The sequence below is a fragment of the Naegleria gruberi genome (assembly GCF_000004985.1).
Source record: "Naegleria gruberi genomic scaffold NAEGRscaffold_3, whole genome shotgun sequence".
In the NCBI taxonomy this organism is placed as follows: Eukaryota; Heterolobosea; class Eutetramitea; order Acrasida; family Naegleriidae; genus Naegleria; species Naegleria gruberi.
Window position 1 is genome coordinate 282,871 of NW_003163324.1, and position 27,197 is coordinate 310,067.

General features: G+C 33.2%; 12 protein-coding genes and 1 non-coding gene across 13 annotated transcripts; 7 read left to right on the forward strand and 6 right to left on the reverse strand.

Moving 5' to 3' along the window:
- Positions 1-1,281: 1,281 nt before the first annotated feature.
- Positions 1,282-1,785, forward strand: NAEGRDRAFT_4092 (uncharacterized protein; the record flags this gene model as incomplete). The annotated part of the gene is made up of 1 exon (XM_002682203.1): positions 1,282-1,785. A coding segment is annotated over one exon (504 nt), but the record flags the coding sequence as incomplete, so codon positions are not given.
- A 477-nt stretch (positions 1,786-2,262) lies between these two features.
- On the reverse strand, positions 2,263-4,400 carry NAEGRDRAFT_78029 (uncharacterized protein; the record flags this gene model as incomplete). The annotated part of the gene is made up of 1 exon (XM_002682396.1): positions 2,263-4,400. One exon carries the CDS (start codon positions 4,398-4,400, stop codon positions 2,283-2,285), a length of 2,118 nt encoding a protein of 705 aa, XP_002682442.1. The 3' UTR covers positions 2,263-2,282.
- Positions 4,401-5,103: 703 nt separating this feature from the next.
- AM54 (uncharacterized protein) lies at positions 5,104-5,766 on the forward strand (the record flags this gene model as incomplete). Its single annotated transcript, XM_002682204.1, has 1 exon — positions 5,104-5,766. One exon carries the CDS (start codon positions 5,104-5,106, stop codon positions 5,764-5,766), a length of 663 nt encoding a protein of 220 aa, XP_002682250.1.
- A 1,168-nt stretch (positions 5,767-6,934) lies between these two features.
- NAEGRDRAFT_34997 (glutamyl-tRNA amidotransferase) lies at positions 6,935-8,930 on the reverse strand (the record flags this gene model as incomplete). Its single annotated transcript, XM_002682397.1, has 2 exons — positions 6,935-8,379; positions 8,431-8,930. 2 exons carry the CDS (start codon positions 8,928-8,930, stop codon positions 7,401-7,403), a joined length of 1,479 nt encoding a protein of 492 aa, XP_002682443.1. The 3' UTR covers positions 6,935-7,400.
- Positions 8,931-8,995: 65 nt separating this feature from the next.
- Positions 8,996-11,554, reverse strand: NAEGRDRAFT_62256 (uncharacterized protein; the record flags this gene model as incomplete). Its single annotated transcript, XM_002682398.1, has 1 exon — positions 8,996-11,554. One exon carries the CDS (start codon positions 11,552-11,554, stop codon positions 8,996-8,998), a length of 2,559 nt encoding a protein of 852 aa, XP_002682444.1.
- A 155-nt stretch (positions 11,555-11,709) lies between these two features.
- On the reverse strand, positions 11,710-12,936 carry NAEGRDRAFT_62257 (uncharacterized protein; the record flags this gene model as incomplete). The annotated part of the gene is made up of 1 exon (XM_002682399.1): positions 11,710-12,936. One exon carries the CDS (start codon positions 12,934-12,936, stop codon positions 11,710-11,712), a length of 1,227 nt encoding a protein of 408 aa, XP_002682445.1.
- Positions 12,937-13,430: 494 nt separating this feature from the next.
- NAEGRDRAFT_62258 (uncharacterized protein) lies at positions 13,431-14,757 on the forward strand (the record flags this gene model as incomplete). The annotated part of the gene is made up of 2 exons (XM_002682205.1): positions 13,431-13,883; positions 13,927-14,757. The coding sequence occupies 2 exons, from the start codon at positions 13,431-13,433 to the stop codon at positions 14,755-14,757; spliced, it is 1,284 nt and encodes a 427-aa protein (XP_002682251.1).
- A 376-nt stretch (positions 14,758-15,133) lies between these two features.
- Positions 15,134-15,703, reverse strand: NAEGRDRAFT_35000 (histone H3). Its single transcript, XM_002682400.1, has one exon. The coding sequence runs from the start codon at positions 15,682-15,684 to the stop codon at positions 15,268-15,270; it is 417 nt and encodes a 138-aa protein (XP_002682446.1). The 5' UTR covers positions 15,685-15,703; the 3' UTR covers positions 15,134-15,267.
- Positions 15,704-16,323: 620 nt separating this feature from the next.
- On the forward strand, positions 16,324-16,396 carry NAEGRDRAFT_t21. Its single transcript has one exon. It is a non-coding gene; the product is annotated as a tRNA-Ala (tRNA).
- A 160-nt stretch (positions 16,397-16,556) lies between these two features.
- NAEGRDRAFT_45674 (uncharacterized protein) lies at positions 16,557-21,348 on the forward strand (the record flags this gene model as incomplete). Its single annotated transcript, XM_002682206.1, has 2 exons — positions 16,557-17,591; positions 18,199-21,348. The coding sequence occupies 2 exons, from the start codon at positions 16,557-16,559 to the stop codon at positions 21,346-21,348; spliced, it is 4,185 nt and encodes a 1,394-aa protein (XP_002682252.1).
- A 20-nt stretch (positions 21,349-21,368) lies between these two features.
- Positions 21,369-21,988, reverse strand: NAEGRDRAFT_78033 (ubiquitin-conjugating enzyme family protein; the record flags this gene model as incomplete). Its single annotated transcript, XM_002682401.1, has 3 exons — positions 21,369-21,641; positions 21,702-21,841; positions 21,952-21,988. 3 exons carry the CDS (start codon positions 21,986-21,988, stop codon positions 21,375-21,377), a joined length of 444 nt encoding a protein of 147 aa, XP_002682447.1. The 3' UTR covers positions 21,369-21,374.
- Positions 21,989-22,229: 241 nt separating this feature from the next.
- On the forward strand, positions 22,230-24,080 carry NAEGRDRAFT_45675 (uncharacterized protein; the record flags this gene model as incomplete). The annotated part of the gene is made up of 1 exon (XM_002682207.1): positions 22,230-24,080. The coding sequence occupies one exon, from the start codon at positions 22,230-22,232 to the stop codon at positions 24,078-24,080; it is 1,851 nt and encodes a 616-aa protein (XP_002682253.1).
- Positions 24,081-25,022: 942 nt separating this feature from the next.
- NAEGRDRAFT_62264 (uncharacterized protein) lies at positions 25,023-25,741 on the forward strand (the record flags this gene model as incomplete). Its single annotated transcript, XM_002682208.1, has 2 exons — positions 25,023-25,228; positions 25,360-25,741. The coding sequence occupies 2 exons, from the start codon at positions 25,023-25,025 to the stop codon at positions 25,739-25,741; spliced, it is 588 nt and encodes a 195-aa protein (XP_002682254.1).
- Between the last annotated feature and the right edge of the window lie 1,456 nt (positions 25,742-27,197).

A 27,197-nucleotide genomic window follows, 5' to 3' on the forward strand; every position in this document is an offset into this window, starting at 1 on the left:
TTTGCAGATCAAGTTGGAGGAGGAGCTATTTATCAATATCAATCATTGCTCAGGACTGAGTATTGTAAATTTATTAAGAATGAGGCAATTACAGGTGGAGCTATTTTCTCATTCCACGCCTATCAGTACAGCTCGAGTTTTGATGTAAGTTTCACAACACTACTACTTGGCTCACAAAGAATAGCAATTTCTTAACAACTCGGCAGTTTATGGTGGAGCATACTCTTCCATTTATTCATCATCATCGAGCACTGCCAATATTTACATTTATACCAGTTTATTTCAGTATAATAGAGCTCGAAAATATGGTGGTGCTATTTTCACACTGAGAGGTTCTCTTTTTTTCACCCAAATTCCAATAGTATCGTTTAATGGTGCTGATATTTTAGGAGGAGGAATTTATTTGATTGGAACCACTACATCATTGCATTCTGAATCCTTTTACAATAATTATATAAATGGTGGTGGTGGTGGTGAATATTCAGATGTTGCTTCATTTCCTGAGCTGATTGAGGCAACTATTTCAGAGAAGAATTTTATTTCATACAATAACAAATCACAAATTGACATGATCTATATGAGATTTGGTGAAACTATATCTATTGATATACTATTATTTGATACTATTGATGGAAAACCTAATATGGTTAATTCAAATACTGAATTTGAAATTAGTGTGGAAATTGAAAAAATTGCAGTATTTGATAAATTAGAAGCAAGTAATACCAGCGTGACTGGTGTCTTATATTCGAAAGTAGTACAAGAAAAAATCAGTAATTTCACTCTCACAATTACCATCAAATCAACACTTTTCACAACAGAAGCTTACAATCGAAAAATTTCAATTCAAGCAATACCAACCCAATGTCAATCATGGTTCAGTTTACAGAGACAATCAAAGAAATTGTATGGAGATGATATTTATGCATGTACTTTCAATGTTGCATTAGTGTCCCCTTTTATAATTGCATCCATTGTTGTAATTTGTTGTCTATCATCAATTATTGTAATGGTTTCATGTTACAAACTCTATGGCATGCGTAGTAAAATCAAAATTCTTCACAAGAAGGAGAAAGCAGAGGAAGAATTGACTCAAAAGCTATTGGAATTACAAACCATGTACACAACAGAATTGGAAAGTAAATATTCATTGAAGAATTGGCTTATTAGAGTTGAGGATATCAAGATTGTGAAAAAAATTGGAGAAGGCGGAATGGGAGTTGTATATTTGGCATTGTAGGTTTTCATTTCTAGTATTTCAACATTAACATTTACCAATTTAGGTGGTCCAATGTAGAAGTTGCCTTAAAAACCATCAAATTGAGAGATGAGGATATTGATAGTGATGAGTTTGAACACGAATCTTCAATGTTATCATCAATAAGACATCCAAATATTGTAAATTTTTATGGAGTTTGCCTTTCTAAGGAATCTAAATTCATAGTGACTGAATATGTGAGTGGAGGAAGTTTGGATAATTTAATTTATGATTGTAAATTGAAGAGAAACCACATTAATTTACGTGAAAAGATTTCAATTCTACTTGGAATTGCTAATGGAATGAGCTATTTACATGGAAAAGACAAGTGTATCATTCATAGAGATTTGAAACCTGCTAATATCTTACTTTCTAATGATTTCATTCCGAAAATAACAGATTTTGGTCTAGCTCGATTATCTGAAAACTCAAATAGTACCAAAACAGGACATGTTGGAACCTTACTGTTCATGAGTCCAGAAATTCTATTAGGACAATATTACAATGAAACATCAGATGTGTTCAGCTTTTCCATTATTATGTGGCAATTATTGTTTGATGAAAGTAATTTGTTCCACCATGATTATGCTACCAATCCTAAATATGTTTCAATCATGTCTAAACAAGAACAAGAAACTTTTGCTTCCTTCAAGTTTCAACCTTCACTTTTGCTTATTCCAAAATTAGTTTCAGAGGGTTTACGTTTGCCAATACCAACCTTACCAATCAATTCTCAATCCCAAATTATGAAATTGTGGATTAGAGAATATTTTCTATCTGAGGATTTGAAATACAGTACTTCTCAAGTAATCAAATCAGAAGATAGTGTAACTAATATCTACCTCAATGCATTGAATGAAATATTTTCAATTATGAAATTGTGTTGGAGTGAGGACATTTATCAAAGGCCACCTTTTACAGAAATTGCTTTGAAATTAGTGGAAATTCAAAAAACAACTGTTTTTAAATGAAATGCTTTACAAAAATTAGTGTAAATATTACGGTTGAGAAAGTGTTGTTTGATCTACTGCATTTCTTTTATTGGAAGTGTTTGAATGGGATTATTGAGAATATTGAGATACTCCTGGTACCATGAATGTTTCGAATATTTGAGAGCATTATCTTGAACACTCTGTTCATACTTGAGAATATCTGAGAGCGAGTCAGGAACTGGTCTTCTTCCATTCGAGGTATGTTCCTTAAGGGCATTCAACATGTTTTCCTCCAAATGGGCTGCCCTAACTTTCCACAATTTAGTTGACATTAGTTTTGAAATATGAGAAGGTAAATGATAGTCCACATAAATGACATGAATCAAACGAGTTGCCTTCTCATTGACCCTTCTAATAATATACATGAATAGTCCATCAAATATAACAGAATCCTTTGGCGGTGAATAGCCAGGATATTTACACGTATGACCAAAGTTAATATAACCATCCAAAACTTCATCGAAAACAGTTGTTTGTAAATTGGGAAAATCTCTCGATTTCACACCTGGAATTTTGGAATCAATCAAACATTTGGAGAATTGTAGGGAGAGGGGAACTTCCTTTCCTTGGGAAGGGTCGCTTGCCTTTTCAAAAATGTTTTCCTTGTCAACTAGTGTTCCACATGGTGAGTAGTGAACTAGTTCAACACTGGTGGGAGTTACAGCTCCTTTTTGGGTCAATTGCAAATCTTTGAAAACTTTCCAAACATCTTCCAATGGATAGGGTATCAAGGATGACATTTTGAAAAGTTTCATTGCTTCGTTTTGTTCTCCAAATGAATAAGTTGTCTTGGAATTGTAAAGTTGTGTCTTGTTTGAAACTTTGGACGATTTAATCGAATCCCAATCAGGAGAATCCTCTGCCATTGTTAAAGAAAACAATAAATCCCTTTCCAATATTTGAACCTTATTAAAATCTTTCAATTTGTATCGAATATCAATATTGTAACCTCTTGATATATCAACAGCAATACTTCTTGTAAAGTTTTCTCCTTGTTTCTCTAAGAATTCAAAGAGTTCTTTCGATCTGGCAAATCGAGGGAATTGATCACTCTTCAAATCTAGCTCAACAGCAAACACTGCCTTTTCGAATACTTTTTCTGGATCCATCATGTTGAAAATTCGAATTAAATCATTGTACGTAATAGTTTTCACTTCACTCAATGAAGGATACATTCTCACTGGAGAAACCTCTGTTACTAGTATTGCTGATCCTTTAATTACTGGACTCGAAGGAAGATTAAGTGGAGATTCGGATAAATAATCACCATTATTCGAAGTGACTGAACCCTTTCTTTTTGGAACTACATCTCTCATCTTTTGTAACATGTATGGTTCTATTTCTGAATTCCAATAATTGAGAATTTTGTTTTGAGATTTTCCCAAATTAAGTTCCATCAAACTTGCAGATTTGATAAAAGTGCCAAGAATTTGTTTTGCCAGATCATAAACATGTTTACAATATTTCATAGTCTGTTCTAGACAATTTGAATCATCTAGTTGATTTTTCAATTGTAAAATCTGATGTTTGCATTTGAGATATTCCTTTCTGAATTTGGTCAACTCGTTAAAGAAAATCATTGGTTCTTCATTGCAGGCAACTTTTTTGAGATAAATTCTGAAAACTTCTCTTGCTTCGCTATTATTCATGACCTCCTCGTAAATGATCATATAGTTTCTTGGATCGAATTTTGTCTTTTTCTTTTTGAAAAAACTTCCTCTTCCTTCGGTTGACCTAGGTGAGGTTGCTGATTGGCTTGTTGGTGAGATTGGTAGGGGATAATCCTCTTCATTGAAGGCAACTATAATCTCTGTATCGTCTATCAAAGCTTGATCATCATTCTTTGCCAAATCTCTAGTGGAAAGACTCTCCTTAAATGATTGAGAAGCTTTTGAAATTTTATCCTTGAGAAAGTTCTTTAAACTTTTTTGTTTTGATAGAGGAGAAAGTGTTCCAGTTTCATCGGGTGATTGATTCTTGGGTGAGGATGGCTGGTTGGAATCAACAGAGTTTATCGAAGTGTTATTGTTATTATTTTGAGTTACGTTTGACTTGTGTAGTTTTAGTAATTTAATAATTGATGAAGAACGACCCGATGATGACGATGAAGGTGGTTGTTGTAAGGTTTCAGTTGTTTCATTCGTGGTCATTTTGTGTTTTTTCTTCTATGAATTGTTTATGCAGATTTCAGAGTTTACAGAGCTATGAGAAAGTTGACTAGTCTTGATGCCACAGAGAGAGACGGGAAAATTATCAAAAGAGTATGTTTTTTTCGAAATTAAGAAGTTTACTTGCTTCTTAAAACATTACTATCGGTCAATCAACACCAATCCCATAAAACATGAATTATCGGATTAGTCATGATTAGTTTTTAAAATTCGGTGACAAAGATTCCCATGAAAAAATCATGTTGATAAGATGCACCTCTCTCAATCATTCACTATTCCTGTCAATTACTTGACAAAACATTCACCTTACAATGAGAATCAATTATTACTGTCATTTGCCATTCGAAAGGCTGTTTTTCGCCTTTATCTACTTGAACAAATTAATATTCAGCACATTGGATCTGATTAATTTCTCCAATTATCTTTGCAACTTAATCGATTTTGAAAATGTATCAAGTGGATTTTCATTTTGTAAATTGTTAAAAGTTTAAAGCAAAATACTTGAAAAGATTTTCTTTTAAAAATAACACAAAAAAATGCCAGTTTTTCAAAATACGGAAAAGTAAGTGAAAAATTAATGACGATCGATCGGGTGGAAAATTATGATGATATTGATGATTAATAATTTGTTATAATTCGTAATGATATAATTTTGTTTTGTTGCAATGTGTGAAAAATTGATATGATGATCAAAATGTGTGTTGGTTGTGGAATTAATTTTCGGAATGATGATGTAAAAAGATTTTCAACAGCTGTTGCCTTGATGAATACAATTGATCCTCCACAATTGTTCTTCAAACTTTTAAATCACATTCTCTTAAAAAAGCTCTCCTCTGAAAATCAATCATTTTCCAGTCTTGAAAAAGAACGTTTATTAGAAACATTCCCAATGATTAAGAATGACAAACTCTTAGTATTATTAATTGATGGTTGTAGCTATGTTTTTGAACAAGCTCTCTATAATGCTTTAAATCCAGAAAAATTATTCCAAGAATTGACTGAATCACAAAGTGGTATTTCTGAAACACATGCTCAAGCTTTTCAAGAAGCTTGGAGAGTGAAAGGAAGAGAATATATGAATACTGCTAAGGAACACACTCTTGGAGGACCAGTTGTTTTGGAAAACTTTGATTGGCGTTTACAAATGCAAATTTCTGAATCAGATCTCTCCAAAATGAAGATACCTAATGTCTTGTTTGAATTCACAACACTTGACTATCAAAATAAGAATACTGAAACAATGAAACCAAAAGAGGAAAATATTGTGGTGGAATTTACTAAAGAAGAATTGTATGGATTCTTTACAAAACTTGAAGCTATTCAAAATCAATTGGATAAGATTAGTTAAATATCTTTTGTTGTGTATTATAGAAAACTATTTAAAACTATTGAAATTGTATTAAAAAAAATTATGTCTTTCAATTATTTTGATTTTTTAATCGTAGATGATACCCTATGAACCTTATTATCATTCTATGGACAATTTTAAATGTATTGAAACATAATGTATTAACAAAATTTAATAAATATTAAATATTAAATGTTAAAAATAAAAATAATTTAAAAAAAAATGAAGTCAAAGCTTATTCAGAAAATTTCATCAACAAACTTTGATCTTGGAGCCTGTGCAGCCTTCCACAATCTCTTCACCGTTCATCACTTTAGTAATGAGAAGAATAAATTGGAAATTTTCGCAATTTTTGAAGAAAACAAAGCGGAAGAACAAGATAAGAAGGATTCAAGCCTTGGTGATGGTCAAGAACAACAACAAAATCCAACTCTATCGGGAGGATTAGAAGTTAAAACACCAGGAATGACCTTTCAGAAATTACGTGAATTGGATGAAGTTAAATTATTTTGTATTGTGCCTCTTTCTACTCTTTTCGAGGAGAGAAATTTGGTGATTTGTATTATGAATGATAATTCAAAGAAATTAGTTTATATTAGTAGAGGTATTAAATCAACAAGTGAATATAATGTAAAGGATGTGGAAGATCAAATTCCTTCAACTATTACTGATTTGCTTGATTCTGAGTGTTTGATGAGTTCTTGCTCTTCGGGATACTTTAGTTTTTATTCACCACAACATAATTTATTACAAATTATTAGAATTAGTATGGCTAATCAAGGTTTGGTATTTGATAAGATTGCAGATATTGACATTTTCTCAAAGAAGGCCTATAGCTTACAATTAACACATTCTCATGTTGTGCTTGGACAATTGAATTCTATTCAACTTTGTGATTGGAGATATCAACAAATTAAGCAAAATAATAGTGACAACTCTAATTCAAATCTTAGAACAACAGGAAGAATTATTTATTTGCCAAAGGTTACTAAAACCACAAAGAAGAAGGCAAAGCAAGGAATTACCACAGAAAAGAATGGCTTACTAGTTCCAAAGAAAGAGGGAGAATCAGCAACAGCTGCAACCACATCAACAACAAGTGAATCAACAACAAATACTCAACCATCAACAACAAGTGAAAAACCTATTCTTGTTGAAGAGACTATTTCAACAATTAGTAAGCAAAGAGATGAAAAAGTTAAGGATGTAAAGAGTTTGAGCAATAACTCATTCATCATATTATCAAGCTTGGGTAATTTATACTTATTGAACTGTCTCATGCCAAATGAGGGAGATGTTTTCGTCAAGCTTTCTCTTCCAATTACCAATGAAAAGCTCTCAAAGATCACTAGTTTTGATGTCTTATCAACACAATTGGAACCACTTTATAATCCATCCTTATCAGGACTTTTGGTATTGGCTTTTGAAAATTCAGACACTATTGTTGTTACATCATTGAAACCAATTTATTCATATTTACAAACCAAACAATCACAACCAAAGGAGCCATCTGTAATTGATATTGGAATTGACAATACGATTTTTAGCACTGACATTATCCATGGTCTTTGCTTGTCTGCTGTTAACAATCTAGTTGTTTCAGACAAAAAAGAAATATTAATGTATCAAATAATTTAAGCAAGTTTAACTTTCTCTAAAACAGTGGCACCTTCGAGACATGATTGTTCACTCAAAGCAATTAATTGTAAACCAATCTTTGATTTGGAACCCTCCTTATTTGGATCATTAATTTCAATAGGCACAGATATTGCTGGCACACCTGCTAAACTGCTTGGAACGGTAAAGATATCATTAACAAACATTTCCACAGGTGACATCTTTGTAAATAAATCTCTATCAATAGCTGGGGTAGGTGTGCAAGGCGTTAATAAATAATCAATTCCTTGATCTTGTAAAACTTGATAAAAATCGTTAGCAATTAATCTTCTGGTTTGTTGGGCCTTCTTGAAGAAGGTATCATACTTATCTACTGAAAGGGCAAAATTACCAGAAACAATTCTTCTCAAAACTTCATTTCCAAAACCTTCGCTTCTATTTTGTAAATAATATGCAAGTAAATCTTGATTCTTTGAGACCTTATTACCATATCTCAAACCATCATATCTAGATAAATTGGAAGAAGCCTCAGCTGTTGCAATAACATAATAAGTAGAGAGAGCTTCTTTTGAGTGTGGTAAGGAAACATATTCAACTTGAGCTCCAGTTTGATCTTGTATCCATTTAATAGTTTCTTCCCAAACTTTAACAATATTATCATTCAATTCATCAACGAAATATTCAACAGGAATACCAATCTTGACATTCTTGAGTATTCCCTTATTATATTCATTATCAATTGAATCCAATTTAGATAAATCCACAGGTGAAACATTGAGTTTTGTAGTTGGATCATTTTGATCATTTCCACTAAGAGTATTAAAAACAATTGCACTTTCCCTGACAGTCTTTGAGAAAATTCCACAAGTATCAAGAGAAGATCCATAAGAAATCATACCATATCTACTGCATGAACCATAGGATGGTTTAAACCCAACAACTCCACAATATGATGCAGGTAAACGAACACTACCACCTGTATCAGTACCTAAAGAGCTATATAATTATATACTAATTAATAAATGAATTTAACATTAAATCACATACAAGAAACAACTTTCCTCAGCAACACAAGCAGCACTACCTCCTGAACTTCCTCCAGCAATTTTCTTTTCATCGAGTGGATTTCTAGTTTCTCCAAAAGCTCCAAAAATTGTACCACTTCCCATAGCAAACTCATCCATATTTGTTTTTCCAATCATGACAGCACCTACATCTTCCAATCGTTTTACTACAGTAGCTGTGTATGGTGGAATGTAATCCTTAAGAATATTACTAGCCATTGTTGTTTGAATTCCTTGCGTACAGAAAGCATCCTTCACAGCAAAAGGAACACCTTTAAGTGGATGTTCTGGTTTTTCATGTGATTCATCCAACTTTTTCTTGGCATACTCTGGACATGTTCTAATGTAGGCATTAAATTTATTTTCCGAAGCCTTGTTCAAACAATAATTCAAAACTCCTTCTCCGTTTTTAAAAGATGATGAAGCCTTTGCTTTAGAAAAACAGAGGGAAAGCAATTTGGATGCTTCTTGTGGTGATGGCATTTTTTTTAAATTACTTAAGTAAACATTTTTTATTAATTATTTAAATTATTTAATATTTAGGAATATTAATTAGCAATGGAAGGTGTGGAGCTAGTATTTGAACGGTAAGTTGATTTAAAATTTGGAATTGAAAGAAATCTTCTCTTGATCCAATCTGTGAGTTGATCGTAATTTTCAAATTGATTTTTCATTCCACACTGGGTCATTACTTGATTCCATTCCTCAATGGAGAGCAAATCAATTAATTTGGTGAGAGAATCAATTGCAGATAGCCTCCATTCAGTTCTATATTGATCCCTAATTGTGGCATTGTATTTGGAACGAATAGTTTTAAGAACGAGATGCATGGTATTGATTCGTTCCTGGATTGACATTTCACAATTTTCAAATTGGTACTTGACATATAATTTAACATGAGAGATGTTTCCACTTTCCAATAGAGAAATGATTACTCTCAAATAATAGTATCTTCTGAGAGAATTATTTCTGGAATAGGCACCAGAAACAAATTCTAGCAAATCATCAATTTGTCTCAATCTTGGTTTGATAGCATAATTTTGAATTAATATTCTCAAATCTAATCGACATGTATCAGATGCTATGAGTTTGGATTGTTTGTTTTGTAAAAAGTGTGGAATGCTGGAATCAGAAGAAGAAAGAAAAGATTCTTCATCCATTGACCTAGTTCCATACCTTAAATGCCTAGCTGTAGATTGTGGCATGTACCAATCGGCCTTGCTTGTCTTACTCTTCGATTGTTCTTCATTGAGTTTTCCCATAACACTGTAACTTGTCAGTATGTATTTGTCAAATGATCTCTCCATTTGTATAACCAGATATTCAAAAATCATGGTTTGGGTTGAAATATTCTTCTCTTTAGTAGTGTCAAATAGAGGATTTTCATGTAAATTCTTCTTCCAATCAATTAGAGAAGATTGATTATTCTTCTCAAATGCTTTGATAGACTCAAGAAGTGGAATATTAGTTGCTTTGAAAGTGGTTGGTATATTATCAGTTCCAATATTAACTGTATGATCTATTGTCATCATGGTGTTCCATATAAAATCGTGATAAATTTTCCATACAATATTGAGGAATGGTATATCAAATACGAGTGGCTCTCGAATGATTCTGTCACATATTTTAATAGCATCTTCATACTTGGCATTATTAGCCAAGTAGGTAAGAATGATGGTGAGAGTAGAGACATTAATTTGTACACCATTTTCCTCAAATTTAGTCAAAGTTTTTAGTGCATCTGCTTCTTTGCCATGTTTTAACTGTAAATTCAAAAATATATTTAAAATTCTAGTACTACATTTGATATTTAACTTGTTAAGGAATATGTCAAACAGAGTCGATACTTGTTCATAGGTCATTAAACTAGATGCCTTTGACTCGGATCTGAATAGGTCTCTAATATTTATAGGTGAAATAATATGAACATAATTACTCTTATTAGTTATGTTTTCTTGAATAATATCAATTAGTATCCTCAAATGGTCTGGCTTATTAGATTCCGACAGATAATAAATTAATAAATTAAAACACCTTTGGGATGGTCTCTTAATGAGCTTGTATACCTCATAAACTTGATCATAGTATTTACACTCCCCAAATATTGTCAATAATTTGTGTGCAATCTCATAAACATGCGAATTGCTAAAGAAATGTGACTCAGTATGATCATTTGCCAAACAAGTAATAAATGGAAGAATTAATCTATCACTTTCTTGCTTTACCAAAAGATAGGCCGTTTCATATTTTCTTCCTTCAATTAAAAGTTCCAAAATAATATCCAGTGAATAAATATCCATAATATAATAATCACTATTAGACATTCCAACAACAAATGATAAACATTGTTGCATGGATGAATCATTGGTAAAATCATCCTGTCTGAAAATATCCAACAAGAGTTGAAGGGAAGGAGCAGAAGGTGAAGAATTTCCTTCATTATTATTAACAGCTTCAAACAGTCTTTTTCCATATTCTTCCTTCATTGAATTAATAGATAATCTCACAAGAAATGATATTCCTTTTTGAGTGATTGGATCACAAATATTTTTCTTATTCCATGAATTATCCTTTGTGTAATCTTTCAGAAATATTAAAATCTTTTGAATTTTTAAATATTCTTTGGTTTGATCAAAATGGCAAAGAAGAGTATCACAAATCTTGGCAATTGACAATACTGTATATTTTTCCGAGTTTTCATCATGTTCTTCATATATGAAATCAAATAGATCCTTCCCTTTTTCTAATAAAAACAATGCTTTGTGATAGTTTCCTCGATCCAATTGTTCAAAAATTGGATTAAAATTATTAGCAATTTGTGTTAATTTTTTTAAATTAATTGCCATATCATTTGATAAATTAGTATTAGATGAAATTATTTTCAATGATTTCCTAGATGTTGAATGATTAAATTTCTTTGATGTTGAAATAATAACCTCCTCATGTAGTTTAATTCTGTTTCTTTTCTTTTTTTCTTCCACATTTTGTGTAAATGATGATTCCTCATGATATGTAAATCCGCTTCCGAAGGAGGAACTATATTTTCTATATCCTGTTGGGGTCACAGAAAATGTCTTGTGTAGAAAAGGAAGAAGCTGTTTTTTCATTTTTTTAGAATGCTATTCTTTCAAGAAATTTCTTTGTTGCATTTAATGAGTTTCTTTTATTGAACAAAATTTCTACAAGATATTCTGATCACAAAATAACTCGACCTAGGTTTTCTACAGTTCACAGCAAACATTTAGCCGTTTCATTGATTTATCTAATCAACACGACCATAAACTCTTCCATAAGCTTTCCTTAAATCTTGGTATCTTTGTTTTAGTTCCTGTTCCTTACTTCTTGAAACTACATTAGTTCTTTCAACTGGTGCTTCCTTTTTAGGTGGTGCACTCCTTTGAGGTGGATAATCTGACTCGGAATCACTCTCCTCTTTCTTATAGGAATCTACCACTGATCGTTTTGAAGAGTGGTTCTTTTGAGATGATTTTGGTTTTTCTTCCAACATTTCATTCTCTGATTCTGTTGATAAAAATTCAGTAGAGTGGGTTTCCTTCCTGAAAACTGGAGAATTGATGGCAGTTCTCTTTGAAAGAACTACTAATTGAGGTTGCTCTCCCTCTGTATCAGAGGACGACGCGGATGACATTACAATTCTATCCCTCGATCTTTCCCTCGAGTCTGGTTCTTCCTCAGGTTCTGGCTTCTGTGAAGCAAGATCTTTGAACTTTTTCTGGAGGTATGCAGTCTTCCTTCTGTATCTTTCTTGAATGTCTCTAAGCTCGGTTAATCTCTCCTCGAATATCTTCAGTTTTGTTTCATGAAGTGTAAAAAGCTCCTCTATTGACTTTTTTTGAGAACTAACATTTTCTTCAATGTTGTCCACTCTGTGTCTTAATGAACTGTACTTTTTGGCCTGGGTTGTTACTTGTAAATCCATTTCCTTCATCATTTCTTCAACAGAAACAATTTTCTTTTCTATAGCATGGTTTTTGCTCTTTTGCTGGTCGTACAATAATTGATACTTGTTGAAGAGTGTCTCGTACTTTTTCAATTGTTCTTGATATTGACTTGTTGTTGAAGAGGACCTCATTGGAATACTCTCGGCATTGTTGTTACTATTACTGGAAGCTGTTTTTGAAACATTATGGGATGACGAAGAAGGTCTGGGTATTGTTACAGTGTTTGTCCTAGATGGTGTTTGTTGAGAATTACTGCTCAATGATTTACGAACGGGAGAGCTTGATTTTGATCTTTTAGGTTTCTTCTTTGTCGTATTTCTAGATGATGATTTGTTGTTTTCATTTCTTTGAGCCATTGTCTGATTGTACCTAGCACTGGATGAAAAAGTTGGTTGTGTGAGTCTTGATTGCTGTTGTTGCTGTTGTTGTTTGGTCGATGATGAGTGAGTGGTTGTCGATGGAACTGCTGCATTCAGTAAGGGAGATGAGTATGCCTTACCGCCCATCAACACACTCTTTGTTTTCATTTTTTTATGCTTTTGAAAATTGTTTTTTGAGCGGGAAAAGTGTTACAGTGGCGCCACAAAATTTTGATGGGTTGCTGAGGTTTCTAATGACCATCATCATTGAAGTTTTTTCAGAAAGGAATGTATTATTTTGAATTAAACTAATGATACATCATACGTTATTCTTTTGGAAATTTGTTGTTAATGGCAAATGGATTGAAAGTGTAGTTGAAGAGATTGAAGGCATTATGACGTGCTGATTGCAAAATAACAATCAAATAAAACATGTCTATTCGATTGAGTGGACGTTGGAATAGTGAATTATTGAATTTGCATCTACAACAATCTCAACCTAATTCTCGGAATGATCAATCCAATAATTTGGGAAGAGTTATAAATTTGAAACATGCTTTGAATGGAAGAAACATCAAGGATATTTCCTTGGGAGTGTATCATATGCTAATATTGACAGGTTTGTAGTTCTCCATTGATTTCAAAGTGGTTAATTGAACAACATGACAGACCAAGATGATATTCTGGTGGCAGGTACTAGTTTACCAATTAATGAAAAAAGTTTCCAACTCGTCCAAATTCAAGATCCAAAGAATGAGAGTAATATTTATTTTCCCATTTATAAATTTACTCCCTCACTCTCGTCCTCACAAACACTATTTCAATCTCCACAAATAGCATGCGGTCCAGAATTCTGTATCTTTACCCAATCAGTTAAGGAAGGTAAAAATTATAGGCATTACCTTAATTTGTTTGGGTGGGATAGTAAGAAAGTATTCGATTCTCGTAGGAATACTACTAGAAACTCCCTTACAGATATTTTGCAAGGATTACTTCTCAAAAATATGATAACAGAGGAAATTCCAACAACATGTGAAGGAGATACAATTAGTCAAATAGTGTGTGGTGGAGACTTTTGGATGATTGTCATGAATAGGAAGAAGATATTCGGAAAGGTATGTTGTTGAATTTGATAAATAATATCACAACTATTCAAAGGGATACAATAGAGATGGTGTGCTTGGGTTAGGACACAAGAATGATTGTAAGAAAATTACAATCCTCCCTTCACAAGACATGTTCCAATGCGAGTATGATACAATTAAGAAGGTTTCTTGTGGGCTTCACCATGCAATATTTGTCATTTCTAACCTGTTAAATTCCTCAATTCAAGTATTTACCAGTGGTGACAATAGATTTGGTCAACTTGCACATAATAATAGCAAGTTCCAAACCAAATTTTCCAAGAGTGAATCTCTAACCAATCTCATTCAGACAAACGGATTTAGAGATGTTTGTTGTGAATATCAATCTACATGGTTATTAACATCAAATAATAAGTTGTTTGCCTGTGGTCTTTTAAGTTACTCTTCGACCAATCAGTCAGTTCTACGTAAGGTACTCGTTCCTATTGAATTTAAAGTTCCATACTCGAGCTCATTGTTGTCCAATGGTTTATCTCCAAAAACATCATTTCACTTTGGATGTGGAGGATTCCATTCTGTTTTCTCCAATCATCGAAGTGATTCAATAGTAGGTATTGGAACTAACACGTGTGAGCAGCTCTTCCCTCACCAAAGTACTACAATCCAAGAGCATCAGAAGAATACTCCACCAAGTACAGTTGGAATGACAGTTGCAGTGAGCAAGCTAACTTCCATGCAACAAGAAAATAGTCCAGAGAAAATGATATTGAAGAAGATATTATGCTCTCGTGACTGTTCGTTCATGGTATTTGAACCATTACCTGCTATCCAGGGATTGCATGAATATTTAATCAAATCCAATAGAAAACTATCCGATGTAGTGTTGATTACTTCCTCTTGCTGAGATGATGGTGATATTATTAATAAAAGCAATTCCACAGAAAATCCATCAAAATTATTATAGTTTTGATAAATACTTGCTAGTGATAACAAGAATTAAATAATAGGATCAGAAATCTGTCTTGAACACAGAGGTTTGTTTTCATGGTTAAGTTACCGATCAACAACACGGACCAATAAATTATCATCATCAACTTTCATTATTGGCATAACTCGTGGTAAAGATGCAATGTTGAGTTAAATTTTTTATTTTGGTTTTGAAAATATTCCAATTTATCAAATTAATCAGCTCATCACACACCAAGAACAATTAATTTCAACTGAATATTAGCACTTCATCACAATTAATCATAAACAACAATATTGATGATTTGTATTTTAGAAATTTTATGTTTAATAAATATTTATTTTGAAAAAGCTTAGGAACTATAAAGTTCGGTTTACAATGAGAATGCTCCACTACTAATGGAACAAATTATATATTTACAAGAATCGCAAATTACCATTATCTAATTTATGTTCTTTCACCTCTAATTCTCTTGGCCAATTGCATATCCTTTTGCATGATAGTAACTCTCTTGGCGTGAATAGCACACAAGTTAGTATCTTCAAAGAGGGAAACAAGGTAGGCTTCGGAAGCTTCTTGGAGAGCCAAGACAGCATTAGATTGGAAACGCAAGTCAGACTTGTAGTCTTGAGCAATTTCTCTGACCAATCTTTGGAATGGCAACTTTCTAATCAACAATTCAGTAGACTTTTGATACTTTCTGATTTCTCTCAAAGCAACAGTACCTGGCTTATATCTGTGTGGCTTCTTCAAACCACCAGTTGATGGTTGTTTGGCAGACTTTCTAGCAGCTTTAGAGGCCAATTGTTTTCTTGGTGCTTTACCACCTGTAGACTTTCTGGCAGTTTGTTTGGTTCTAGCCATGTTGTTGTATTTTTTTCGGTTAGTTGTTCTATGATCTGGAAAGTAGAACGGAAAGGTAGCATTTATGAGGTGGTAAGATTTTCGACTTTCATGTAACGGTTTTGCAGGGCATTTTTCGTCATTAGAGTTTTCGAGCCGCTTTTCTTTCCAAGCGCAAGTGGATGCGCATTTTTGGTAGTTGTTACAATAAAATTTCTGACCAATCGTTTCAATAGAGACTGTTGTAAAGCGATTAACAATTATTTTCGTCATTTGAACATTTGGAGCCATCACAAAAATTTGTCATTACCCATTAGAATGCTCCTTCAATCGTGACCATGATGTGTTTTCACATCAAGTTGGACAATATTCATCATCTCTTGAATATTTTCATGGAATTTAATATCTAATTATCATAACACCACAGTGTTGGATCGGAAAGTTCTTGGTCTCAACAAATAAGAAAGCCCTTCATTCACACTCACTTTAGGAGCATATAATAATGTGAAGATTCTCCAAACCAACTTTCTGTGAAGACAATTTTCATTGTATAATCTTCTCTTCTATCGTTTCAAACAGGAGAAGAGGTTAAGTCCTTTTTTGTGTAACCCTAGTATTATACACGTAATATGATGAGCAAATTTTCATTGTGAATGTGAAGGGGATGTAGCTCACATGGTAGAGCGCTTCTTTAGCATGGAAGAGGTACGGGGATCGATACCCCGCATCTCCACTCAATTTTTTACCTACTTTTCAACATTTTCACAATTTCTATTAGTAATTGTAGACTGTTCTTATTCTTGTTTCTTAACCTTTTCAAAATAAAGTACTGCAACCTAATTGTTATCTTCAAAACTCACTTCAACTCAATCAAAACAACTTCAAACAAAAAAATGGGCGGAAACACAATCTCCAAAGTTACCAAAACACTTCCGAAAAATCCTGCCTCTGTTTTGCAAGAAGCAAAAGCTTCTCGTGCAGTAGCAAACAATGCTGCCAGTACATCATTTTCTTCTCCAACATCTTCATCTAAATTTTCCAAGAGAGAAGAGGAAGATAAATGGATGGAAGACCAAGCAACCAGAGTAGTCGGAGATGAACATAGAAAAGTAAGACTTGTTGGATATAATCTTCCTGGAGAGGATGTAAAATATGTTTCACGAGAGGATTATGATGTCATGGAGGAATGGAATAATCTTGTAAAGGAGCAAGGAGTTAAAGGATTGGAACAAGTTGAAAGGGAAATGAAGGAAATGAACGATATCAATGTTGAAGAACGTAAATATTGGGAAGAACAACAATTGAAGGAAGAATATAAAATTTCCTCTGGTGTTGCAGCAGATGAGAGCCCTGACGAATCAAATGTTAAATTAACACCAGAACAAGAATTATTAATGAAATTATCTGGAAATGCACAAGTGAAGGATTTGACAGATTCAGACAATAATAAGGAGGATGAATATGAAAAATTAGTGAGTCAAAACAAGGATGATGATTTCGTGCATCACTTACAAAATATTACTTCAACTTTCAAAGTACAAACTAATGAAGTTGAGGAAACAACAAATACTGATTATACTAATGTAGTGGGTAAAGCTCGTGCTCGTCCATTATTCGAAGATATTCACAATGATTCTGGAAGAGTTTATTTACCACACAACAATCAACTCAATGCTGGTGAAGATAAGGAAGAACTTGCAAGAGGAATTATAACAAGTATATCCGGTAATAATAATCCAAGAGCTGTAAGAGGTAGATTCTATCCTGATACAGTCAAAGATGTGGAATTGAGAAAATTCTGTGATTTGAAGAGGGAATTGGAATATGCCAATACAGAACAATCGAATAAGGATGCTGAAGCTCTGCTCAAAGATTTTGCCTCACAACAAGCCATGAGTGAAGAAACATTGAAGAGTATTTTGAAATATGTAAATAGTGTGTATGTTTATTCTCCTTCTCAAAATCTTGAAAGAGATGGAGAATCGTATGGATTTTGGAATAAAATTGAAAGGCAATAATCTGAAAAGGGGTTCCAATTCTTATCAATATTATAAGGTGCATTTCTACTCCTTAAATTAATTATACGAAACAAAACAATGGCCAAAGTCAATCCACCATCTATAATAAAAGAGGAAGGTAAAAGTTACTGATATCAGAAGCCTGGCTCCTTTTTTTCAATTTCGTAGATTATAACAATGCCAATTGAGGTCAGAATAGCAACCCGAGTCTAAAAACAACTACATTACCAACGATGATCGTTCTAAATGTCCCTTGTCATCAATAAACAAAAAAAAGCAACAACAATTTCCAAGTTGTGTGAATGTTTGTGAAATAACATGTCAAGACACAAACAAGCAATAACTTCACAAGATCTTCGAGATGGCAATGACCACAATATAACAACTCCAACTGCACAGAATCAAATCACATCCAATGATGATGAGGAAAATAATGTTGTGGAATTTTCATCCGAATCATCCATAACCAATATCAACAACCAAAATTCCAACCACAACATTATCTGCCAATAACAAGTCAACCACAACAAAAACTCGAACCAGTCATACTGCTAGGAGACTCTCTCGAATCTATCGATCCTCACCATCCTCACCATCAGTAGTAGTTGTACAGAGTGGTACTGCTGAAAACTATCATCAGGATAATTCCTTTGCTGTTGAAGAGAATACAGATGATCCGAATGTTATGGCTGATGATGAACAAGATGAAGAGGAGGGAGCACTCTCTCCACCACAAATCATTACCAAATCACCGACTCCTTCTTCATCTTCTCCAAATTTCAAACTGAATCTTGCTAATATCAAATCTTACCAACAACAACAAAACAATTCAATCAATGATGCTTCATTATCAACAACATCTAATAAGATGTCTTCTATTCAGCATATTATGATTAAAACACCGAGAGGAAGAAGTGTTTCGGAGGCTGTTCTTCCAAACTCTGCAAGAGTCAGTAGTAGTAACAATTCATTGGAATCCGAGTCAGAGTTTTATCAAGTACCAGCAGTCAATTCTTCTGGTCGATTCACATCAAGAACAAGTCGAATGAATAATAATTCGAGTACTAGGAGAACTAATCAATCATCACCATATTACATTCCTCCTTCTTCTTCTACTCAATCACCTCGTTCAATTCTCTCCAATTATAATAATAATAATAACAATTCATCATCAACACCAAGAACCCGATCACCAGCCAATCAATCACCTCGATCAGCTCTCACACCCAGACAAGTTACCTTCTTTGATGAGTCACCTAACCAGTTGCCTCATTCAGCCAATGCCATACTCTTTAATCAGCAGCAGCAAATGAGTCCCGATTACATTTTCCAATTAGCAGCAGCAACAAATTCAAATAATAATGCTATTGGCAGTAGTGGCAATAATAGTCGATCTCAATCACCAGCAACAACAAACAAATTGGCGCCAAAACATTTACAAGGCAACTTGAAAATTCCTCACGAAAAATATATCACAACACCATCACCCAATGGTGGAAATGGATCAAAATCACCTTTGGCACCATCGGTTTACGAGTCGATTTTTGGAGTGCCTCATTCAAAGCAATCACTCATGTTTAGGCACAGTTATGGAAATGAATTTGAGGCGAGAGGAGAGGAAGAGGTTGTTGAGGATTTGAGTTTCAATCACAAAAGTCCAAATTATAGTAATAATCAATCGAATAGGACTGCCTCTCCGCAATTAACACCAAGAAGATTGGCACAACAAATGACATCTTCTATTAAGGCACGTCTTTCGCCGAGAAATAAGGCAGAGAAGGAGGGATTTTCTGGACTAGTTGATGAAAGTAGTTCATTGGAAATGAACCAAAATGTTTTCTCAAATGATATTGGAATAATTATGCATTCTCATGATGATCATCTAAATGATCTTAAAAGTGATGATGAGAGCTCTGTGAGACATGTCGTTCAGGATATTGACATGCACGAGGTTATTGCGACTGCTATGGATGGAATGAAATCACACCACGTTCAAACCATTTCAGCAGATAGTATCAATAGGGAGGGATCAACTCTTTCAGTGAGTCCAAATTATTTGATACCAAACATGGATTCAACAGAGTCAAGTTGCCAATCCCCTCCAACAACTTCACAATTAGTCATGGCTGCTAGTGTAACAAATATTAACAAGCCACCCATGCATACCTATTCCACTTCTGATTTGACAACCATCAGTCCAGGTATGATGAAAGGGAGAGCCAGTGTTGGAACAGATGCTGAGGGAAAATCAGTTGTTTCAAATCACAAGAAGAAGCAATTATTCAAAGTTAAAACTTGTTGTGGTACCATTGAGCTGTCTGTTTTCAAGCTTTTTGCACTTGCTGCACTCTTTGTAAACACTTTGGCCTTTGTGTGGCTTGCTGTATTGCTTTCCTTAATTTATGTCAATCAAATTGACCAGTACACCCTCGAGACAACTCCAAGTTTAAAAGCCACACAAAGTATACAATACACCAGAGCAATGATGTCCTATCTCACTAAAGTAACTGCATATTCATCGACTTGTGCTCCACTACTTTTACAATATGAAAACTTTACTTATTACAACGAAACTATGTACATTAACAGGTTTGAAGCTGACTATTTGGCATTAATGAGCGATCTTAATGCCTCCAAAGCTGTTCTATCTCAAGAAATTGTAAATAATTTGGAAAATTCTTCCTTTATGGGAAAAGATTTAGAGGCATACCAATTATTGAAAAATGGTCAACCTTTGGAAGCTCTCAAATTATTGGAAAGTAATGAATATGTAAAACAGTACAAGATGGAAAAAGATACTGTAGTAGACCCTATTTCTAGCTATTTTGAAGCTCTAGGATTGAAGAAAACATATGAAATGTCATTTTTATCATTGATGGGTCTGATTGTGGTTGCCTGTGTATTTGCATTTGTGGTTCCTCTATTTATTTTCATTTTGGTTTGTGCTTTCAATAGAGATAGCTTACATTTGGAAAGATTGAATAGAGCCAATGCAGTTATGCTCATGGATACTATGAACAATGAAATACTCAGAGACCTTTTCAAAAAGCATTGCGAGATCGAGTATGCCTCAGAGAATTTCTCAATTTTGGAAAAGATCAATGAATACAAACAATTATGTGAAAAGAGTTTTGAAATTCAAGTGGCACTATTTGATATTGAAAATAATGGACCAAACGAATTGGATGTTTCCTCACCTGTAAAGAGAAGGCCAGGAACTGTTGAAATCGAATTTCCTAGCTCACCTATTTCTCCAATGAGAAGAAAGCAATCTTCTGCTGATAATAGAGATTCAAAGAGAATGAAACTATTTAAACGACAATACTCTGAAAAGGATTTAGAACGTATTGAACAAGAAAAGTATGAAATTGCATTCGAAATATTCACTGACTATCTTGATGTGAATGGAGAAAGGTCTATAAATATTAACAAAACCCTTTCAGATAAGGTAAAAGAACAAATGGATGGCTATGCCAAGGGTATGATTGACTTTTTGTCAGACAATTTGTTTGACATTGTAGAATTAGAAGTTTGTGTAGTATTGCTAGATACTCACTATCGTTTTAAGGAGAGTTTGAGTTTCCAAAAACAAATGAAGATTGACAAGATCAATAAGGCCAAACTGGTACGAAAACATCGTACAAGAAGTTCAAGATATTTTCAATAATTTCCAAAAAAGAAATTAATAATAAATTAGTAAGTGCTATATTCAGGAGGTTGAGAATTTTTCTTATTCTTTGGTGAAGACATTTCTCTTCTCAAACCAGTCAGAATTTGAGCAATATCATAATTGCTATTCCATTGAGATCCAAGCAGTGGGAATTCATTGAGAAGAATTTCACCACGCAAACCAACACAACTCATATTAACTTTGCTGACAAAACGAACAGTTGGTGCAATTTCAGGATAGCGATCTCCACAAACAATATTAACAGTGAAAATTCTACCTTCAAATGCAGTCTACAATTCCAATATTATTTTGATTAGCCTACAAATCAATATAATTATTATTATACATACACCTGATGGTCCAATAATAGTTCCGTCCCAATTTGTGAGAGTAATATCATCACCATTTTGAAGCCCGTAACTAACAGTACCATCACCGATACCCTTTTCACCCTTTTCTAATTCTTCCAAAAGACGGAAACTTCTTGGTACTATATTCCGTTATTATTTATCATCACCAAATAGTCATATAAAAATTTTCCAATATCAAATTAATATTGATCCATCAAAATGATCAAAAGTTTTCGGCCGATTAAAAAACAAATTCCTTCATCCATTACTACCATACCTTTGGACATTTTTGTATTTTTTTATTATTTAAAAATTTATTTTTAGAAGTTCAACTCCCAACACAAAAACCTTAAAATTCCTCCTAACTAATTCCATGAAGAGAAACTACATTTCTGGCAGATGAATATTATTGAAATTAACATTATCACACAAATACAAGAAGTTTTTCAGAATGCTGTTGTTTCAATTAAAACAAGTTCATAGCGCAGTTGACAAGAATCTTGTAATGAATTTCAATTTTAAAAAAAAATGGGCAATGATAAGAGTAAGGGCTTTTTGAACTCTGCCAATTCGGCAGACAAGGATGAACTTGATAAAACCATAGAAAAATTGAAGGGTATTGAAGTATCTTCGATGAAATTCTATCCGATCAAGTTGAATGGCAAGGAGAAGAATCAAAACTTGTTATTTCCAAAGGAGGTTATTATGGAGATGGCAATTAATTATTTGGAAATTAGGGATATGCATAAATTGGCAATGACTTGTAAATTATTGTATAATTGGTTATTTTCTGATGCAAATGAATTTTGGAGAAGAGTTGGAGAGAGGGATGGATTTTCTGATAAAAGTGGAGAAGAAATTCAGAAAATCTATGCTAATTTATGGAAGCAATGTTTTGATTTTGAGAATCATCAGTATTTTGAAAATTGCCTTCAATCTAAGATGTATACCTACTCGAATAGCCATTCTTACAATTATGAGAATTTTATGAAATTTTTGGATGGAATTAATAGAGATATTAATCAAATGATTTATGTTTTGAGAAATCCAAAGAGAAATATCATTTTGAGGGCTTATATTGCTGTTTATGGATTGTGGGATCACACAAAGGGAGAAGAGTTGGATGAAAAACTTGAGAAAATCTTCAGAACACTGTGTTTCACTGAAGATGGAACTGAATTAGAGGCAATTATTGATTGGCAAAGTACCAAAGTTTGCAATTTACTCTCTATTACAATGGATATGAACCTTCAAAGGTTAAATAGTGATCAGGTAAAGGAAAGAATTGAAGATTTATTTCTACAAACAGCAGCATTTAGAGTTGACTGTTCTGGATTCACAAAATATTATAGGTTTGCAGAGGGACAATTATCTGAAAGGGCTAACAAACTTCTCTCTAACAGATATCAAACTAGGGAAAGCAATCCAAAATGGTGTGAATATTATGATTTGCTTTTGAGGGTTCTGACAACACCAGAGATACGTAAGACAATCCATAGCATTTATAGCTTAGAATCCATCATGCAGTATTTCCAATCATTTAAAAGGGAGGAATCGATTGATATTATTATAGATCTTTTAAGGAGTAATGAGTTATTTAAGGAAGAACAAACAATTGGATATATAACCTGTAAGAGTTTAGCTTGGGATCATCCGAGAATATTTGAAGAGTTGATGAATGAAAGATACTATTCGAATGAGTGTTCATATATCTATGCAAATCTGATCGGAAGATATATATACACCAATAGTCAGGAGGTTAATGTGGATGTCAGGAAAAGAGCATTGAACCACATTTCATTTATATGTAAGAATAAGAAGCATATTAATGAGATTGCAGATACATTCATCTATTATCTACCATGGAAGAAATTGAAAGAATTTACTAATTTCCAATGGACAGAATTTAAAGAGGAAGCATTGAAAGAGTTAAAGGAATGTACATATTATATGTGGACCTACACGCAAAAAGTTTCATTCCTTCCAATCCTTACAGATTTTTATGCTGAAGAACAAGATAGAACAATCAATCAACTATTGAGCTTAAAGCCCCTTTCAGGTAGAGACACAAGCCACTACATTGTTGAGGAGGCATTCAGAATCTTGAAAAATTATGCTGAGAGAATTCAACTACAAGACTACGATTCATATTTCCCTCGGTTGATTGAGTACCTGAAGGCTTATATTCTAAACCCTGATTGCCACAATAATGATTGTACTATTAAGGAAATAGTTAAAGCTGCTGAATGGATTCAACCAAAGTATTCTATTGAGAAACTGTATGGAACCATGAAAAAGGCATCAGAAACCAGTTCATTTATTCAATACTATGTAAAAGATGGTCTTCCAAGTATTGAATTAATCATGAACAAACAATAACTTTAATATTAGATAATTCCAAAATGATGACCTTAACAAAAAAAATGAAACATTCACTCTCTGACTCGTATTGTGAGGCAAACAAGAAGAATAAATCTGTTCCTTCGTTGGACAAGTGTAAAGGATTTGATTCAACGATGACTAGAGATTTATTGAAAGAATTTGTTCATTCATCTCTTTAGATGCTGGCTCTTCTTTAACAAGCGTTGAGATTGATTATGGTCCATCCAAGCAAGAAACTGATTGGTCTTGATGAACATTTCACCTTAACAAAATTTTGACAATATCTTCTTTATAGTGGAATTCGTGTAATGTTCCAAATCAGAAAGAACAATTATAATTCAAAACTGGCATCCATTGGATGAGTATGTCATTACTATTGTGATTGGCATGACTAAGTCCAAATGGTGTGAACTACTGTGTTCTTGGAATTTTCTATTAAGGAGAGTTCTTAAATTGAGTCTGCGAGTAAATTCTTCAATTGAGGGAAATCACCAAATCTATTCTTGATTCCAGTGAGGGTTTGACATTAATTTTGGACAATTGTGTAAATAAACTAATCTCTTTGGCACGTAGTTGAAGTTTAAGTATTGGGAAATATTTCAATGATTCATTGAATTTTGCCATCTTGTTTTCAATACTATAATACTATAATACTATGAATCTCTTCCAAGTCATGAACAAGCAATAAATTCATCCTTTTTCAAATTGACAAGAATCCAATCTTATCTTGCTTTTGGCTACTCAGTGAAATTGAAGTTACCTTCCTTGTGCTATCCCGATTTCTAACCACAAAATTAAATTTTAATTAATTAATTGCAAATTCAATGTTCCGAAACATGATGACCATGCTATCAATCGGAGATGACTTCATAAAATTCTAAGAATGGCTCCTTTCAATAAAGATCGCAAATAATTAAATTAATATTTAAAAAATTCAAGATGAGATTCACTGGCTTGTATCGTACCACCAATTATTTGCGCAATAATGCTCTCGGCAAGGTTGCCTCTCCTTCTTCAACAAGTTCTACTACATCAACAACAACATCAACTGTTAAAACCGCTGCTAAGAAATCAGATGGTGTGATTAGAGGAAGTGCCGTTGCTGTTATTGGTGGTGCTGCTATTTTTGGTTCAGCATACTATTAGTATGTTTTGTGAATATTATTTAGAGAATTTTAATCATCATAATATTTAATAATTACTTATTATTTAATAATTATATTGTTATCATTTAAATTTTCGGATTTTATTTGGATAATAATTATCGGATTTATAGTTTGAGAGATCTTATGGAAAGTGAAACAAATCAATTAATTGAAAAGACTAAAAGTATTGAATCATTAAAGACTAAACGTCAACTTTTGGAAGAAGAAAAGAGAGAAATAGAAAAGGAACACGAAAAATTATTAAAGAAGAGAGAATTGGCCAATCAATTGCCAGAAGAAAAGGATCAAGCCTCCCACAAACTTCTCCTCCTTAAATTCTATCGTAATTGGAATTCGATCTTTTATGGTGTTAGCTCTGAAATAGATAGTCAAAATCAAAAGAAACAACAAGAACGTATGAGTGTTATGAGAAGCAGAGTTGAGGAAGAAGTGCAATCCAAATTTAGTTTGAAGGATGGTCAATATAAGATTAAGACTATTCAAGAAGAGTAAATCTTGCCAATTTTAAAAACCTTGTAACAAAATGGATTTAATATAATGATATTATTTAAATATTATGACTTTTTTCAATATGTCTCTTTATCTCTTAATTAGTGATATCTTTTGGCGCCCAAACAAATTTCAAACCGTAAAAAATGTCTGAAAGTGAGACCATTGATATAAACGAGATTAGGAGGAAGAGGAAGGATCTCATCAAGGGCCTTCCAAAGCCATCATTTATACGATTAAAAGTAATTAGTATGGGAGAGTCGGAAGTTGGAAAAAGTTGTTTAATTAAAAGATATTGCGAGGAAAGAGTATGTTTGTGTGTTCATCTTCATTGAAACAATATTGATGAAATTAAATAGTTTGTACCTAAATATACAGGAACGATTGGGGTAGATTTCGGAGTCAAAAGAGTAATGATAGATGGAAGAGAGGTACGAGTAAACTTTTGGGATTTGAGTGGACAGCCCGAGTTCTTTGAAGTTAGGAATGAATTTTATAAGGATACACAAGGAGTAAGTCAATATAATATTATTTTCGAATGTATTGACAATGATCATCATCACGGAATTGAGTAGGCAGTTTTAGTTTATGATGTTTGTTCGAGAGCTAGTTTTGAGGCCCTTGATACGTGGCTGGCAGAATCATCAAAATATGGAGCTAAGGGTCTTTTCATTGCTGTTTGTGGTAATAAATCAGACGATAAGAATAGAGCAGTAAGCGAGAAGGATGGAAGGGATTGGGCAGAAAAGAATGGACTGGTGTAAGTTTTCTTCAAACTATTTTGAATTAATGAACTGTTTAGATTTTTCGAAACGAGTGCACAGAATGGAACAAATGTTCAATTAATGTTTGATACATTATTCAGGGATATCATCACTCAAATGTATTCTTAAATCTTGAGTGTTAGGTTGGTAGTTGTGTTCGATCCTCCTATTTGAACATGAAAGTTCAATTTGTAAATATTTAACCACACATCACCAATAAAATTCCGTTGTAAAAGTACAAATATATATTCAAATATGGTCATGGTCAATTGTTAAATGTGTAATGAGAACAATATACTATACAACAGAAATTGGTTATTCATCTCTCTCGGCGTATTATTAAGGCTCTTCGTTCACTTTATGGTGGTTCTCTCTTTAGAGGTGGTAACTGCTAGTACTGACCTATCAAAGAGGTGGTAGCATGACATTAGAAATAGTGGCCAATCAAATGATCAAGTTGGTTGGTTTTGACCATCTTATTGTCGTCGTTCCCTTCTTCTCACCAAGAGGAATATTGGACAAGAAGAAGTGGCCACTCCTCCTCTCTACAATTATCCAAACTCAAAAGAAAGACTTCAACTGATTGAGTCTATCTTCCGATTGAACCTTTTAATTATCCATACTACAAACAGAACGACAGCAAATGACTCAATTCAAAGAAGAGAAAGAAATGTTGAATCATCATCAACATGAAG